This window comes from Dromaius novaehollandiae, chromosome 21 (assembly GCF_036370855.1).
Source record: "Dromaius novaehollandiae isolate bDroNov1 chromosome 21, bDroNov1.hap1, whole genome shotgun sequence".
Classification (NCBI taxonomy): domain Eukaryota; kingdom Metazoa; phylum Chordata; class Aves; order Casuariiformes; family Dromaiidae; genus Dromaius; species Dromaius novaehollandiae.
This window is the reverse complement of record NC_088118.1, coordinates 9,823,557-9,840,899: the sequence shown is the minus strand read 5'-3', so window position 1 is coordinate 9,840,899 and position 17,343 is coordinate 9,823,557. Positions and strand designations below refer to the sequence as shown.

Genomic DNA, 17,343 nt, shown 5'->3' with positions numbered 1-17,343 from the left:
TATTTACAGTGGACAACAGTAGCCGTTCAGCAGCACTTTCTACGTCTGCAAACCTCTTGGTCCACATGGTAAACAGGTTAACAGTGGATGCAAATACTTCTCTGAATAAAAAACAAAGGAGGGCAGAAAAGCACATCTTTTCTATCCAGACATGGCAGGACACTTGCTAGCAGCTGCTCTCTGCTGGAAAACGTCCTTGGATCTTAGACTACTCAGGGAGCTCGACTGGGTTTACTTACCACCAAAAGAAATGGTTGAGAGTTTTTAGTTTACAGCCATATTCTCCCTTCTGCCCCCAATCTGGCAGAACATATAAATGACACAATATCGAGGTTTTACGAGCCCTACAGCCAAGGATATCATTAGCAATGTCACAGGTATTAAAGAAAAAAAGTATTCAGAAAAAATGAAGATCCTGGACTAAGGCTTGGTGTGTTTGTGTGCGCACAGGTACGTTATTCCCCAGGGGCTGACTGCACCGAGGAAGAGCATGCTGCTCCTCTCCGCAGGGTGAGAAGTCTTTCTTGGAGGGGCTGGTGCTCTGGGTGCTGAAATCTTGGATTTCTTCCCTTCTAAGTTTGTCTCTATTACTATCCTGATCCCTTCCCCTACAATCAGCCCACTCCTGCTTACCCTTAACTCATTGGTGCTCTTTTGGTTTCTCCTTTTTTTTTTTTTTTTGGTTTGTTTGTTTTTGTTTTTGTTTTGAAACAGGAGGAGCTTCAGTCCAGAAGGAGCTTGAGGAACTCGGGCGATTCAGACAACAGATACCTTATGAAGATTTACAAGAGAAATATCAAATCCTGCACATAGGTGATAATAACCCCATCCATGAGCAGAGGCTGAAGGACCTGGGCTTCTTTTGCCTGCTGAAGTGCAGGCAAAGGGCGGTAGAGTAGGAGCCTGTGACTGCTGGAAGGGTGATTTCAGATATGCTGGAGCTTTTCTTGGTAGTGGGAAACAGCACGAGAAGGGGAAAGAGCCACAAACTGCAGCTTGAGAGATTTAAAGTGGACTTCAGGTAAAAAGAATGTCACTCGTACGGAAGTGCTGTGCTGCCACAGGTCACCCAGAGGGAGTCTGTGATCAGCCCCTGGCTTTGTGTGTCATGGAAAAGCAAGTGAGGACAGGAAGATGTCAGGAGATGTCGGGAGATCCCGGGGTGAGAGCAAGGTGGAGAAGCAGGTTGGGTGTCTACAGTACACAGAGAAACAGGCACAGGTTGGGGAAGGCATAGGACAGCCTGTGGTGCAGGAGGCTGAGGGCACTGACAAATCTGAAAGCTCCCAACACAGTGAGGTTTTTGTCCTCTTGGCTATGGCTGGAGTCTCTGCCACCGAGGCCCACAGGAAGACACCATTCCTTAAAGCACTGTGGCCTTGCTGCCTCCTTGTCCCTTGGGAGCCCAGGAGGTGCTGTATCATGGTCCTGCACTCAGCACTGCACACCCCCACCCGCACACTGCCCCCAGCAAGAGCCCTGAGCAAAGCATGATGGAAAGGATCACCCTACCCAGAGGCTGGCTGTCAGTGCCTGGCTGCTCTGCTTGATAACACACATCCAGGTTGACTTGGCATCAGAGCCACCTGCACATTGCCTTTGCCTACCTGCAATCAGGGCCTCCAACTTTCTGCTCTAATCAGCCCCTGGGGAGGCTTTCTTGGTAATGGCCCTCATTGGGACCCGTTAACCCTCCAAGAAACTTGGGATTTGTTTCTGACTTTAACTTCTTGAGAGGTTTCTTCAGTCTCTTCTCAGCATCTGTGGCTCATGGGCTCAGCACCAGATACAGCCAAAGGGACATTAAAATGCAAAAACCCCTAAGGAGCCATGCCTCTTTCCATAATTTTCTTCAGTTCTTCAAGTCTACTGTGGCTAGTTGGGAAGCTTCCAGGAGAATATTGAAATTAGGCAGATTTCAATGAGCACCTCAAAATGAAAGATGTCTGCTTCTGAAGCTTTCTTTATTCTTCAGTTTTCAGAATAAGCGATACCCAGATTCTCCAACTGATACTGATCCAGAGTGTCTTCTAATGAAATCTGGGCATGTAGGAAAAGCAGTATTTTTGATAAGAGAAATGTACGGACAACCTTCTTCCCCAGCTCCCCAGCCCTACCAGTTCCCTCATCAGCCACTGGGGACTTAGGTCACTGGCTAAAATCTAACCTTTTTCCCCTCAAGTCTGTAGCTGAAGGTTACAGGTCATGTGCACCAGTTCCCACCTGCTTTCCTTAGAGAAGTAGCTGCCAACAGGCAGAGGAGGATTTGTCTTAATTGTGATAAAACAAAAATAAAAATTAAAAGTTTAATAAAAAAGATATTCCTCAATTGTATGTTCATTTCAATTTAATCAGGACATGTGGAAATTTGTGAGAGATCACTGAGATTACATCCACAGCCTAATAAACAGAGCAGTGGAAAGACAAGGTCAAGGACAGATCAATATTAATTCTCCTGATATGCAGACTCTTCCTCAAAATTTCCATTATGTTATCATGGGAAAACACTGACATTAAAATTAGCCAATCATGTGAGCTGATGAAGGTGTGCTCATATTTCTTCTGATGTTGAAAACAGTTCTCAGCCCTCCAGGCAGAGCTCAGGTGTCCAACCACAAGCACCCAGTGGCACTTGGAGTGGCCCTGGTGTCTCTGAGGCACCTGTCTGGGCCTGGCAGCTCTCACAGGGGACCTGCAGGAGACTGGAGTCCCTTGGAGCTGCAGAGGGAGGCTGGGCAGAGGGGAGCAGGGCACCTGCAATGGCACCAGCCGTCCATGACCCTGTGACTGCATCCCAGCCCAGGTCTGAAACATCACTTTCCCAGGGCAATAAGAACACAGAGAAGTGTCAAAAGCTGAAAGGTGTAACAAAGCTTTTTTTTTTTTTGCTTTAGATAATTTATTTAATTTCTTTTTTTCTTTCATTTCTACCGACCGTTTCTAAAGACTTCTTTTATAATAAGGCCTACATTATTAAAAATGATATCTTTGTGTCTCGCACAAGTCCAGTGCCCTCAAATCACTTCCTGCCCAGGATCATCCTTGCCTCTCCTTGCTCTTTGCACACAGCGAGTCGCACCATGAGGTGTGGAGCCCTCACAACTGATAGAGGAAAGCAGGCTGATCAGCTTCAGTGAAAATGCTCTATTTAACCGTGGCCCAATTTGCACCAATCTCAATGTACCTGTACTACAGTGACATCTTAAAGGAGTCCCTAAATGTCTAGCCACTCTCCCTTTTCATGCCTTCCATGGTCATAAAGTGTGACTCCATTTCAGGCGACAGCAGGGATGGGACCCCTTCAGTGCAGATGTCTCTAGCTAATCCAGTTGTCTGGACTTCCCTTTCTAGTCAGTGGAAAGAAAAGTTGTCCCACTGAGAGGTCGGGAGATGCTTCCTCTGGTGACCAGCCAATGCTCCAGAAAGGTTCTCATAGTTCCTGGGTCACATTTCCTGGCACCACACAGGAACACAGCTACACAGGGCATCTCAGGCAGCAATAGCCTCTGTATACATGTATAAAGGCCTGAATGTAAAGTTCCCATCACTGAGTGAAATCTATGCCAAAAATAGCTCTGTGAAAGAACTGAAACAAGTCTTTATTTTCAGAACTTCAAACATTCCTTATCAATTCCCATGGGAAATTTCTTTCCTTCTGATTGGCAGCACCATATGCGTACACTACAATAATTACTCTGCATGAGTGTATATAGCCATATAAATGTGCGGTTATTCAATGTGATAAATTTCCTACCAACACTCTGAATGGAAAAGCTCTGTTCTGAGAAACTACTGTATTCAAATTGACATGTCTTCTCTCTCTTCTTCTGCCTCTCTGTCCTCTCTTCCTCTGCCTACTCTGTCTTTACAGAGGCCTCATGGCCCCTCTGCACCCCAGGGAAGTCTCCTGTGGCATCCTGCCAAGCACATCCTCTGTTAGCTGAAATCGGCTCTCCTGCAGCCCTGGGCTCTTCTTCAGCTTTTTGTCTAATTTCTCCACCATCTCATGATCATTGCAGCCGTGGCTGCCCTCCACCCTTACATCCCCATCCAGGTCTGTTCTGCTTGTGACTGACAGAGTCCAGCTGGTGTTGGATCATTGATTGCCTGTGCCAAGAAACTGTTCTCAGCACTCTCCAGGAATCTCCTGGGCTGCTTGTGCCCAGGCCCACTGCCTGTCCAGCAGATTTCAAGGGGGTGAAACTACCCTCTGAGAACCAGGATCTGGGACCATGAGGCTTCCCCCAGCTGCCTACACAAGGTTTCCGCTGCTTCCTTTCCCTCCTCAGGCAGCCATTAGCAAACACTCCCAGAATGTCACCCAGGCTGCTGTGTCCTCTCATCCTTACTACAAGGTCTCCACTGGCTCATCACCTGCTCCAAGGCAAAGCCCTCTGCACTCCAGCCACCCGCTTGCACAGAGCACACCTGCACTTCCTCACCACCCCAGCCTGCCTTCCTCAGGAGCCCAGTTTCATCCTGCCATGTGAGCTGTCCCACTATGTGTGTGTAATTCCATGGGGATAGGGGAGAGGAAGGTGCCAGTAAAGGGACATGGCTGGGATGTTGAATGTGGGGCCCAGAAGAAAGGACAACTCAGAAGAGGGGCAGGGGAGAAAAAGATAGAAGTGACACATCTGCAGTTTTGATGGTGAGGTCACCTCTTGTAGAGGAACCTCATGGTTTGGATTCTGGTAGGAACCATTTTGAGGACAAGAAGAGAATTACACCACTCTCATCCCACAAGAGATGATATACGGACGGGAGGACAGGAAGACGCAGGCAAGGGGGACCTGGCTGCAGTGTTGACTGTGAGGTCACTTCCTCTGCAGCAGCCCGATTGGCCCTCAGCAGATGTGCTCACCAGCAGGCTTTATGATGTCACCCGGTGCCTCAGAGAGCCCAACCAGCAGAATTGACAGCCCTGGGGAGGGGAGGGGGTGATGCAGGTGACAGGGACCCATCTGGGTGCTGATTGTGAGGGCACCTCTGTTGCAGCCACCCCACCAGCCCATGGCTGGCAGGCACGACTCACGGCCACCCTGCTCAGGACTAGCCCTCTGGAGTGGACCTGCCACCAAGCAGTGCACAGCTCCTCGCCTAGGTCTCCTGAAAGGCAGTGTGCTGCCCCTGTGGCCCAGAGACACCATGGGCATTATCTGGAAGCTTCCTTTGGCAGCTTGACCTTCCCAAAGTAGCGCATGATGGATTATTACCAGCCAGAGGGGTATTTTATAGTGTGCTACCAAGAAGGAGTCCTACTGCAGGCTCCAATGTACAGTTTGATGATGGGTGGGTGAGATGAACTGTGCAAGGCCTCCTGGGACAGCCCTGCACCACTCCAGAAGGAACAGACCCTCACTTGCTTTTATCCACACCTCACTGCCAAGAGGGCACCTTTGTCCAAATTAGCCTCAGATCCACACTTGGGATGTCATGTCACAGGGGGTTCACTTGCAAAGAACAGTCCACAAGTGAGCTACTACCCAGGCTGTGCCCGAGGTGATTGGGCAGGAGCTTCAGAACTGCAAGCCTCAACCAGCTCAGTGACACATTGCAAAAGGTGCCCAGCTGAGTTGGACACCTGATCTGTCAGGTCAGAAATGACTCCCTTAGAGAAGAGAGGAGCACGTGGAAAGGTGAGGAACTTAATTCTGAGGAGATTTGCAAGTTATCTGCACAAAACAACTTCAGCTTTGCAAGTTGGTTCTCAGCTATGACCCATGAAGTATTTCCTGCTGACTTGCAGGCAAGTGCTTGAGCATCACAACTCACTGCAGTCACTGCACATCTGGGAGAAGTGATTTTAAAAATCAATTATATTCTGAGGAAGTACTTCGTCAGTGGAAGTTTCCCTTATTTTTCCCATTTTAAAAGCTAATGACTGTGGCATTGCCACGTGAAAGAGCGCCTCTGAGCGCTCCACTGTGGCAAGATCATTTCCTTGTTAACTGTGTGGGTGAAAAAAGTCCCACATGATCTAAACTGCTCTCCGCAGCCTCCTGCTGGATGTCAGCCCCTGGACGTCTCATGTCAGAGCCCAGGGCAGTGCAAAGGGAGCAGCAGAGAGCCCTGAAGCAGTGAGGCCTTTAGCAGGAAGAGTTGAAGACCTTCTCCTACCTCTTATATTTCCCTGGAGTGGAGGGGTGTTAATTGGAAGGTTAAATTAAGGGCTGATTGGGGGTACTATTGCATTATAAGCAAAGAGTTCCTAGGATCCTGCCACATGAGAAGAAAAGAGTGTCCGCACCAATTCTGTATACAGGCAGTATCCCCCCTTAGCCTTTGCTAATAGGAGAGAGAGGTAACTGCAGTGCCTCTAGCCTAAAAACACTCGTCGTTGGACAAATCCCTGAAGTGTTAACTTCAAGAATCTCCAACAAGGAACCCTTTCAGAAAGATGACCTCTTGTACTCCAAATACTCTAAGCTGCATATTTCTATGTATTTCACAGTCTGTGTGGGATATCTGGCTGCAGATCCTGGCAAGAACTTTGGAAACTCAAGGCCTGAACCTCAGCGTGCAGAAGGCAGCAGGCTGTCAGCGCCCCTGGCTCTGGCCACCAGGGCAGCCTGGGTCTGGTGAGCCAAGTCACCTCCTCACATCCAAGGGCTCCCCAGCTCCTCATCCTAATGGCACTCCCCACGCACAGCACTGCTCTCTGCAGACACTTCCTCCCACGCAGAGCAGCACCAAGACACTGGGCCACCACTCATTCCCACCACTGGGCACCCCACCACTATGACACACCGCACCACCTGCCCCTCGCCTCATAGAGGGTTGCCAGCCAACAAACACTTCTGCATCAGAGACACACAGGGGACAGGACTAGACATGGCAGCACATAGGGGACCCATAAGGGCCCCAAAACACACAAAGGCCACCTCCCCATCCCTTCCACTTGTTTCTAGTCCTCCAAGGCCTTGCAACAGGGAATTCCTCTGGACCTCTACAGCCCTGGTCCTCTTCACTTCCCACCTCCAGCAAGCAGAGAGGAAGTGCTCTCACAGGGGCTCAGCAGGCCAGCTCATGCCTCTCCTTTTTGCCGCAGCTTCTCTGAGTAGGAGGCCTCTGTACACATGTGGCCCAGGCCTCTTGGGCGGGGGGTACATTCTCTCCATCTCCTCCTGGGGCCTTTGCAGCCATCTGATAGGTGCCGCACAGGCAAGTGTGGGACTCAGGATGATGCAGCCCATGGAAGAGGGGTTTGCTCTGGGGAGCCCCCCAAGAGTTAAGGAACCCTGGGGGCACCATGGCCAGAGTCACCACACTGTGGGGTTGCTGTAGCCTAGTGGCACACCCTCCAACGACCCCATGATCGCTGAACAAACCTAGTCAGCAAAGGGGAAGTGATACCACACACTCACACCGCAGGCATCTAGGTACTGTGGAATTCTCCATTGAAGGACCTGTTGATGTGCGTACTGTTATCGACTGAGTACAGCTGTCTGTTCAATACGCGTAGTGTTGTTGACTGAGCACTGGGTTGTCTCTTGGTATGCCCATTGCTATTGGCCGCGGCCATACGGCTGTTGTGTAACCGTGGTCGGGCATCATTTGACTGGATAATGAACTAAGCCCAGGAAGGATAAGATGCACAGAGCATGTCTTGAGACACAATGACCTCACCATCATCACCAAAGCCACGTGCATGTGGCTGTCTCTCAGGTTCTCAACATCCTCACCAAGACAACAAGCAGTAATGTACCTGACGCTGCCCTGTCAGTTAGGGATTGAAATGGGACCTCACATTAAGCCCTGGAGCCATGTGCCTGCAGCTGCCCTACCAGGTACTGAGTCACCAATGACCTCACAAATGCAAACGTCAGCCCTGTGCCTGCTGCTGGCCTATACTTTTACGAGGCACCACTGACCTCACACTCAGCCTTGAAGCTGTGTGCCTGCTGCTGGCCTGTCAAGGACTGAGGCACAAGTACCTCACAACCTGCACCAGCAGCACTTAGGTGCCTCCCCTGGCCTAGGAGGTGCTGAGGCACAAGTCACCTCACAGGCAGCACCCAAGCCAGCTGCCTGCAGCTTGCCCAGCAGGTCCTCAGGATAAAGTGACCTCACAAGCACATACCCTCCCCATGGGCCTGCTGCTGCTGACCTATCAGGTACTCAGGCAGAAGGGACCTCCAAGTCCACACTGAAGCTATTAAAAGGTTTCTTCCTGATCAGGAGAATACACAGAAGGGACATCCCAAGAACCTGCACCAACCAAAAGCCTGCTGGGCACAGCCTTTTCTCTACAGGAAGGTGCTCTGCCAAAGGATCTGTCACAGGCGGAGCTGGGAACCTCCACTGGTTCTTCAGGCATGAGAAACATCTCTGGGCCAGCCTGTATTTCACAAAAACACAGGCGTTGAGGCAGGCTTCTCCGATGCCCTTCACAGAGGAGACCCTCACCTGGGCTGCCCTCATGTTCCTTGATGTCACTGTCATCACTCCTTTCATGACACTTCTCTGCAAACGGCTGTCATCTCCTGGCAGGACTCTCCAGGTCATGCGACATCTCCACTCTGTCACCCTGGCACCACATCACAAAAGGGAACAATTGCACTTGCATTTCCTTTACCATCAAGTCCTAGCTGTGAGCAACTTGTTCTGCAGCACCTGCTAAATGACAGCAGGACGCCACTTCCATTTCTAGTGCCTAGGTAAAGAGATCAGCTGAGGGAGCAGCTGCACTGGAAAGGGTTTCTCACATTGTCAGATCTACTCATCGCTGCACCAGGCATCGACCTGATGCCAGACCTCAGCTGTGCCAGCTAGTCTACAAACATACTGTCTCTGCCCCACAGAGCTGGCTCTTTGTCTAGATACAACCAAGTGCCAGAAAGAAGAAATGGACGCAGGACACTCGCCACTTCCACGCTCCCCAGGCACCGCTCTGCTCGCTGCCTTCCCCTGGCTCCTGAGCTCAGACACACAGGGAAGCTCTTGTGGTGACACCAGAAGGATGCTGCTCCCTGTGGGCACAGCAGGTTGCTCCTTTCCACACCCACGACCCCACCACATCACAAACCTCCAGCTATGGAGGAAGCCACAGGGTGATGGATTTCAGGTGCCTTGCTCCCCTCTGCCCAGCCTCCCTCTGCAGCTCCCAGGGACTCCAGTCTCCCGCAGGTCCTCTGTGAGAGCTGCCAGGCCCAGGCAGGTGCCTCAGACACACCGCAGCTTCTCCAAGTGCCACTGGGTGCTTGTGGTTGGACACCTGAGCTCTGCCTGGAAAGGTGAAGAACTCTTCTCAACATTACAAAAAGAAAAAGAATAAAAAAAAGGACCATTTTCATCAGCTGAAAGGACTGAATAGTTCTAATAAAATGTCTTTGTTTTCCCATGATGACGTAATGGAAATTTTGAGGAAGGTCATGAATCTGGGGGAAGAAGTGTTAATGTGCCCCTTGACTTGCATTACCACTGCTCCATCTTTTATGCTGTGGCTTTAACCTCACTAATGTTTCACCTATTTCCACATGCCCTGATTAATTTAATCACTTCTAAAGTCAGCTTTGCGTCAGACGATCTGGGCATATGCACTTTCCATAGTTTCCCAGTCTTCCTCCTCCCCTTGCTCTTTATCTTAGCCTTTCAAACAGGACAGGATGCAGGGTATACCCCTGCATGCTCCACCTTTACCTGACTTCCCAGTAAAGCATGACCATTCATGAAAACCCTCTGAGCTTTATCATCCAACCAGCTTTTTGCCCATCTGGGTGTCTACTGGACATCCACTACTCTCCTCTCCTCCACAAGTGCAGGCCTTATCTACATCCACTTTACAACAATCCCTGCCCCTTTCAGCAGTGAGCCCACATCTCCTTGTTGATTCTTTTCCTGTCACTGAAGCAGTAGTAGCTTTTCTTCCTGTCCTTCACATCCCCTGCAAGTGTCTCTATCCCAGAGGAGCTTTGGTTTCCTTAACACCATGCCTACTTTGCTTGACAGTGTTTCCAACTTCCTCCTTTGCAGCTTCTCCCTTCTTCCCCTTTCCATAGGCTGCCTTATTAGCCTGGAACATGAACTCCTGTGGGAGTTCCCTGTTTAGCCTTGCTGGGGTCCAGAGATGTCCCATTTTACAAACTCTTCCTATGGAGGATTCTTGTGCTTGACGGGTGTTGTCCTTAATGACCTGCTGGCTTTCCTGAGCTGCTCTGCCCTTCAGAGCTGCCTCCCTTGGTCCATCCCATGGAAGAGCTCCATACATCCAAGCTGCCCGTTCACACAAAGGACATGCCCCTCTTCATCTTCCCTGGTGGTCTCTCCTGAAGAACTTGCACCCTGCCATTGAAGGACTCCAGTCATGTGAGTGATCCCCCCCACATCTCAGGTATTCCAACCATGTGGCACTCCTGTGACAGGCTGCATATGTTTGCATATATGTTGGCTTCAGCACCTCAGCTGGGGTGCCGACTGCAGATTTGTCACAGGGAAACTTTTAGCAAGGAGCTCATGTATGCCAAGGCTTTGACTGCAAGTGGTGACATGCTGGCATGGACAGCAGGTGGCAATGTAATGGTGAAAGGAGGTTCCCACTAAGAGGGCAAACCCTGCAGTGCCCAAGGCCAGGGAGAAACAGAGCTGGGCTGTGCAGGAATGCCAGGAGAGGGGGTTGCTGCCTGAGCTGACTCTGCAGCACCTTGGGACCTGTGGCAGACTTGAACCAATCTCCAGGAAGGACAAGGTGCAACTGAAGAAGGCCCTGGGCCTAAGCAGCCTGTGATCCAGCCACCCTGAGGACACCGTGAGCCCAGTCCCTGATCTTATCATCTTGGGGGGGGTGAGAGGACATTCAGGGGGAGGAGAGCTAGAAGGGTTGGAGAGTGTAGCGACTAGAGCGGAGACCTTGCTGTGATGTGCCTCTCCCATTTAGGAAGCATATTTGAATGCAAACAGTGCAGACTTTGCCTAAAGACAGTGGTGGGATTCCTTTGTTTGGGCACAAGCAGGAAACCTGAGATGCCCTGGGACACTGGCACAGCAACCACTCTGAAGGGGCATAGTTTTCCTGTAGGTCCCATGCTGTATCTATTATGGACATGTGTTTTTTCTGGACACCCCAGGCATCTGAAATGGCCCTGTAGGCCTCTTTCCGTGTCATTAAATCAAGGGTCTGCACTCACCCACAATAGCGGTTTTTAACATTGGGATCTTCAGATGTCTCAGCTTCCTAGTGAGATGAGCTTTAGTGGTAGTAGGCATCCAGGGTCATTTGAGACGACCAAGAAGATTCCCCAGCTGCTCTTGCCTTGCCCTTTCTGCCACTTGCTCTTGCCTTGCCCTCAGCTCCTCTGTCCCTCTAGGAAAAAAGGATGCTCTTTGCATCTCGTCACCCAAAACTCATCTTCAAGCTGCTCCTCTGCCTTTCAGTAAGAGGCCCCAAGGTGGCCTGCTGCCTCCTGTCCCCCCACCTTGCCACTGAGCAGGTCCAAAGGCAAGAGGTGAGGAGTGTGTGAGCAGTGCTCAGCAGCTCCTCGGCCTCACAGGGAAGTGAGGGCACTGCTGCGCCACCGGGGAGACCTCCCTGGGATGCAGCACATCGCACTGTGAGCTCAGCTTGTGTCATCAGGGGGCTCCATAGATCACCGCCATGCAGATGGCACAGCCAGGGAGAGAGCAGACAGATTTCCCCTCACCCCACCTCCCTTCACCCCAGGTATTTTCCAAAAACTTGCTGATAAACTCTTCAGCAACATCTCCAGATGGTGCCAAAGGCTGTGATCTATCTAAAAGGGGGGCACTGCAGAGGTCACTTCTGCATCCCGGCACTGACAGCTCTCTGCACTGGGCAGATGTGTGCGGGAAGCTGGGGTGTGGGCGTTAGTTTGGGGTTTGGCATTTTTTCAAGACAGGCTCAAAGTCATGTGGAATGAAACAGCACAAAGCGTGGCCACAGGCTGAGATGCTTTGGCGAGCCTCCAAACTGATTTCTACTGTGAGTTGCTCTTTTTGCAGAATCAGGATGTAGGACCATATGGCGAGACGATACAGCCTTCCTCCTTGAGGCACCAAAGCAGGCTCTTTGTTTTTGAAAGTCCTCAGCAAGGTTTCTCGGTCTGCGGTGCTTAAGGTAGAGATGATACAGCAGAAAAGAGCAAATGTGCCCTGAACACACAGCATCCTGGGAGCTTTATCTGGGACCCTGGTCCCTGCCATGCTTCATAGCCGTGGTTACTGGAGTGCATGAACATGATGCTGACAATTAATAAGAAAGAAAAAGAAATATTCAGCAACGGTAAAAATGTGTGAAGTTTTGAAAAGAGGATTTTTTTGGTCAGTTATCACCTTGAGTTATTTTTGGAGAAGATTTCAGCTTATGACTAGATTCTCCTTTGGGGGCTTGATTCATTTGAGCACCTAGAGAGGCTGCTGCTGCCTGAGATGCCCTGGGATAGCTGTGTTCCCACATGGTACTGGAGATTTTGGAGGCGGCTCCTACGGGACCTTAGCGTGTCTTTAGGAAAAGTATCATCTTAGTCCTCATTTGAGATGACTAAGAAGATTCCCCACCTGGCCCCCACCTTATGCTCCAGAAGGATGTAGGTCTGATAGTCACTCCATCAGAGCAAGCAGATACAGGCACATGCCTGGGACCACCTCTGTCTCCTCAGCTGTCACCAGGTGTTTGTGTGTGAGCAACTGACTCCCACCCTCCATCTCCAGTGAATACAATGGGAGCTTAGACAAGGAGCTCCCATGCAGACACCTCTGTTGTGCTCACTTCGGCGTGGTAATGGGAATCCCACCTCCTGTGTGTTTGTGGGGTTCACAGGAGGGAACTGAACCCCGCTGCATCCCAGGGGCTTCTAAACTGGCATGAGATGCTCAGATTGACTCATCTGAATGAAAACCTGAACCCTGTGTCCATGAGCTCCCTTCTTGTCCCCATCTAGGTCTCCTGCCTAGTTAAGAGATGGGAATAGAGGCTTCCAGAGTTGGATGTTACCACTTATCATAGATAGTCATCATCTGATGAAATAAATTGCAATGTTGAAATCCGTCTTTCTCCACTCTTTAGCATAGGGTAATAGGTGATTATTTTAGTGTACCTGAGTGAACATTTCCCAGGAGGAGGGAGCACAAGGGACAGAGAAATTCAGGCCTTCACCTGGGCCTCTGTTCCTGAGTGGGGCCAGGCTCCTGGGATGGAGAAGGCTTGTGGCAGCCTGACAGCACTGCTGAGAGAGAGCTGTGTGCAGGAGCAGCTCCTCCGCAAAGATCAGCAGGGCTGCGGGCATTGCCTGCTGCTGCTGACATGAGATGAGAGAAGACAAAGAGAAGTGAAAGGCGGTGAGGAGTGGGAGGATGGCTGAGTGCTCCTTGTGTGAGAAATCTTCACAGCCCCTGACATGGTAAGCCTCTGGCTGCAGGGCAATGCTACTGAGGTTCCTGGAGGGGTCTTCTGACCCCTATGCTATAACTGATAGATTGAGTCATGAATTCAGTGATCTCTGGCAAGACAGGTTCATTCTCCTGTCGAGAAGGTGATGCATGCATCAGGGGTGCCAGCAGCACAAGCTCATGCACAGGTCATGTCCAAAGAGCCTTTTCAGAGGAAGATCAAAAAAAGGCTAATTGAAAGGGAAGGAGCTTTCCTTCTAGTAAAAGCTCATCAGTACTACTAAAACTAGAAATGATAAATCCTAATTTTGGCAGGGAGAAAAAAGGAAAGGGCCTTCTGGTTTGGCAAGGAAGGTGGATTCCCAAACCTTCACTCTCAGAGATCAATAGGTCTGTGAGAAACTTCAGCAAACCTCTTCAATCCCACCTCATCCTACAGAGAGCACCGGCAGCACCTTTATTGCCTTATAAGCATTTTTTGGACCTGCTCCTTAGGACCTGTGAGAACAGAGATACCTGTGCCCAGTGTCCTGTCCTGGGTGGTTTCTGTAGAGCAGAACTGAGCACGCACAGGGTGGGAAGGCGTCTGTGAGCACTGGCTGGGAAAAGATGCTGGGACAGAGAAGGAGCTGCCAGCAAGGACAGTGCCAGGCAGCAGAGATGGGCAGGGAATGAGAGGGAACTGCCAACAGAATCATCATGGGTGAATGGATTTGAGCAAGTCTTGGTCAGTCCCTCCACTGCAGACAACTTCTTCTGAGCAAGCCCCCCAAGTCATCTCTCCCACCCAGCAGAGCCTCTGCCCTGACAGCCATGGAGTCCAGGGCATGAGCCCCCTTCTCTGCAGCCAGACCTCCAGCAGAGGAGAGGGGCCTCTCTCCTGCCATGGGCAAGTTTACTGCTGCCCCACAAAGGGGCTGAGAGTGACTGCCCTGCAATGTTACCCTCTGTGAGGTGGCATGCCAGGCTGGGTAAGCTGAAGGCTTTCCTGAGTGCCTGTCTGCCTCTCTCTCCTTGCCTCCCTTGGCAGCAGGATCATGGTGTTGCTCCTGGTTTCCTCTCCCATCCATGCTGCTCCTGTTCTTCTCTTGGGCCCCCTGGGGCTGGTGGGTTTTCAGCTGCAGTTCAGACACCTGCCCAGTGAGTTGGGCAAGAGAGGGGTCTGCATGGGAGTGAGGTGTCCGCATCCGAGTGCAGCTCCAGAAAATGCAGTCTGTGGGGCTGGGAATTGAGCTGACTGTCCCTTAAGGAGAGCCCATCTTCAGTCCTAACGCCCTTTGACCATTTCCCTGTCATGTCCTGCCAGACTTTGAGCTGCCCTCCAGAAGGGCACTGCTGCCTCATAGCATCTCTGTGATGTCCGAGAGACCCATGAAGAATCTGTAGAGATCCTGAAAGTATCGAAATAGTGTTGGGAAACTGTAAATGGGCAGCTGAAAAAAGCCCGGTATGTCCTTGGCTAGAAGGGGAGTGTGGAGACCTCCCCCTGGTGCCCTAAGAAAGAGAGAGATAGTTGGACATCTGCAGTTTTGAAACTAGAGTCATCTACTCTTAGCAGTGGCTGGTTTCTTTTTAGGGAAATGTATGAGAGTGATCATCCTCCAGCTCAAAGTGGTGTGAGCACAGGACAGCTGGGAACAAGGCTAATAGACAGACAAGCTGTCCTCACTCTGTACCAAGTGGCAGTGAATCTTTTTGTTTTTAAAGACTCATAGTAGAAACGCTGAGAATTCCTGCCTTTGAGGAACACTCCCCAGGGGTGACAAGGACATCTAAAAGAAAATGAACATTATTAAAACTTCCCTAAAACTCTGTTCCTCAACTCTCATTCTTTAGAGCAGGTAGTGAAGGCACTGAAAAGCCCTTCCACATGATGAATAGATTCTATTTGACAGAAATTATGAGTGTCAGAGCTGTTTACCCCTATTCCCATGTTCGCACTACTGTACAGCAGGACTGACTCCTCTGCAGCCCAAGGGCAGAGGCTTCTGCTCCTCACAGCACACTCAGCCAGCACAAACCAGACCTCAAGCCAGGTACCTGACCAATGATCCTCCCCAAAAAAGAGAGAAGCAAACTGGTGTTTTCAAAGAGAAATGTTACTTTTTCTTTCCTGGAAGTTCTCTCCTAACTTGTCAATATCTTTTCCTCCTTAGACAATCCCCAAAGCCCAATGGGACCAACTGGCCAATGGCAGCTCCTTCAACAAGTTCCTTCTCCTGGCATTTGCAGACACACGGGACCTGCAGCTCTTGCACTTCTCACTCTTCCTGGGCATCTACCTGGCTGCCCTCCTGGGCAACGGCCTCATCATCACAGCCGTAGCCTGTGACCACGACCTCCACACCCCCATCTACTTCTTCCTCCTCAACCTCTCCATCCTCGACCTTGGCTCCATCTCTGTCACTGTCCCCAAATCCATGGCCAATTCCCTGAGGGACGCCTTTTCCTACTCGGGATGTGCTGCCCAAGTCTTTTTCTTTGTCTTTTTCATATTGGCAGAGTATTCTCTCCTCACAGTCATGGCATACAATCGCTACATTGCCATCTGCAGACCCCTGCACTACAGGACCATCATGGGCAGCAGAGCTTGTGTCCAAATGGCAGCAGCTGCCTGGGCCAGTGGTTTTCTCAATGCTCTCCTGCACACTGCTAACACATTTTCCATACCACTCTGTCAAGGCAACACAGTGGATCAGTTCTTCTGTGAAGTTCCCCAGATCCTAAAGCTCTCCTGTGCAGACTCCTACTTCAGGGAAACTGGGCTTCTTGTGTTCAGTGCCTGTTTATACTTCAGGTGTTTCATTTTCATTGCACTGTCCTATGTGCAGAGCTTCACAGTCGTGCTGAGGATCCCCTCTGAGCAGGGCCGGCACAAAGCCTTTTCCATGTGCCTCCCGCACCTGGCCGTGGTCTCCCTCTTTGTCAGCACTGCAATGTTTGCCTACCTGAAGCCCCCCTCCCTCTCCTCCCCAGCTCTGGATCTGGTGGTGGCTGTTCTGTATGCGGTGGTGCCTCCAGCAGTGAACCCCCTCATCTACAGCATGAGGAACAAGGAGCTCAAGGATGCAGTGAAGAAACTGATCCAATGGGTACTATTTCAGCAGCAATAAGCTGCCCATCCCTCTTTGTGAGTGACTTGAATTTATCTCAGACAACTCTTGTGCTTTAGGCATTCTCCCTGTGATATCCTTGTTTGTACAGAAGTGTGTGAACTCATCCCACTTCTCCAGAGACACAAACCCCGTCTGTCTGACCCAAAGGCCTTCTGTAAATCTGCCCCTCACTGTGTCAGAGCTGGCCTGTCTCTAATAAAAGGGGATTTCCTCAGTGCTGTGCTTGAAAGTTGTTTTCTTCTTCCAAAGCTGGAGCCAGTAATTCACTCAAGGACTTTCACCCTGAAAAGGACTGTTGCTTTCTGGGAGGTCTCCATGGGCTCAATGTGATGAGCTCATGGGGTGCTGTGTTAGGGAATGAGCGCTGAATTCAGCTGTCACTTGTGGGTGCCCAGTGCTCCTGGAGGTGCTGAGTGGTCAAGCAGTATCTGCCTGGGGCTGTCTGCCCTATGACAGGGCTGGTGACAGATGTCCACAGTGGGGACCCTGCAGGCAGAGGGAAGGGAGCCTGGAAGGGAGCCTGTTCATGTCACCTTCATTGAAAAAACATGTGCTGCATCTCAGGACACACCTGAACACAGCCTGAGCCATTTGAAATGTCCTGTGATTGCTCAGAGCATCATCCACAGCCACAGACCGCTTGGTAGGGGGTTGTCAGGTGCAATGATGCCCGTCCATCTGGGTGTGCTTCCCACCTCAACCACCATGGCCAGTGTGGAGTCACCCCATGGTCCTGGGGCTCCACAGCCTGCTCTCCCTGCAGAGCAGCACTGCCAGTTCAAGGCCCTGCAGGGAGCACAGGAGAGGGTGCAGGAATGGCCAGGCAGGCCAGCACCGATGCACTCCCTGGGGAAAGGCTCTCTGGGGAGCAGGAACCTCCCTG

General features: G+C 50.8%; 1 protein-coding gene and 1 long non-coding RNA gene across 2 annotated transcripts in view; one reads left to right on the top strand and one right to left on the bottom strand.

Annotated features, from left to right (window-relative positions):
* Positions 1–17,343, bottom strand: part of LOC135330517 (uncharacterized) — a 140,039-nt gene that overhangs the window by 91,440 nt on the left and 31,256 nt on the right. The window lies entirely within an intron of this gene.
* On the top strand, positions 7,767–16,457 carry LOC112996985 (olfactory receptor 14A16-like). Its single transcript, XM_064524404.1, has 2 exons — positions 7,767–7,790; positions 15,501–16,457. Exons 1-2 carry the CDS (start codon positions 7,767–7,769, stop codon positions 16,455–16,457), a joined length of 981 nt encoding a protein of 326 aa, XP_064380474.1.

Excerpts from the sequence above, each read along its gene's own strand:
- LOC112996985 (XM_064524404.1), top strand. The coding sequence starts at position 7,767 with ATGTGCCTGCAGCTGCCCTACCAG. Across the intron at positions 7,791-15,500 it reads GCCTGCAGCTGCCCTACCAG|ACAATCCCCAAAGCCCAATG; the intron begins GTACTGAGTCAC and ends TTTCCTCCTTAG.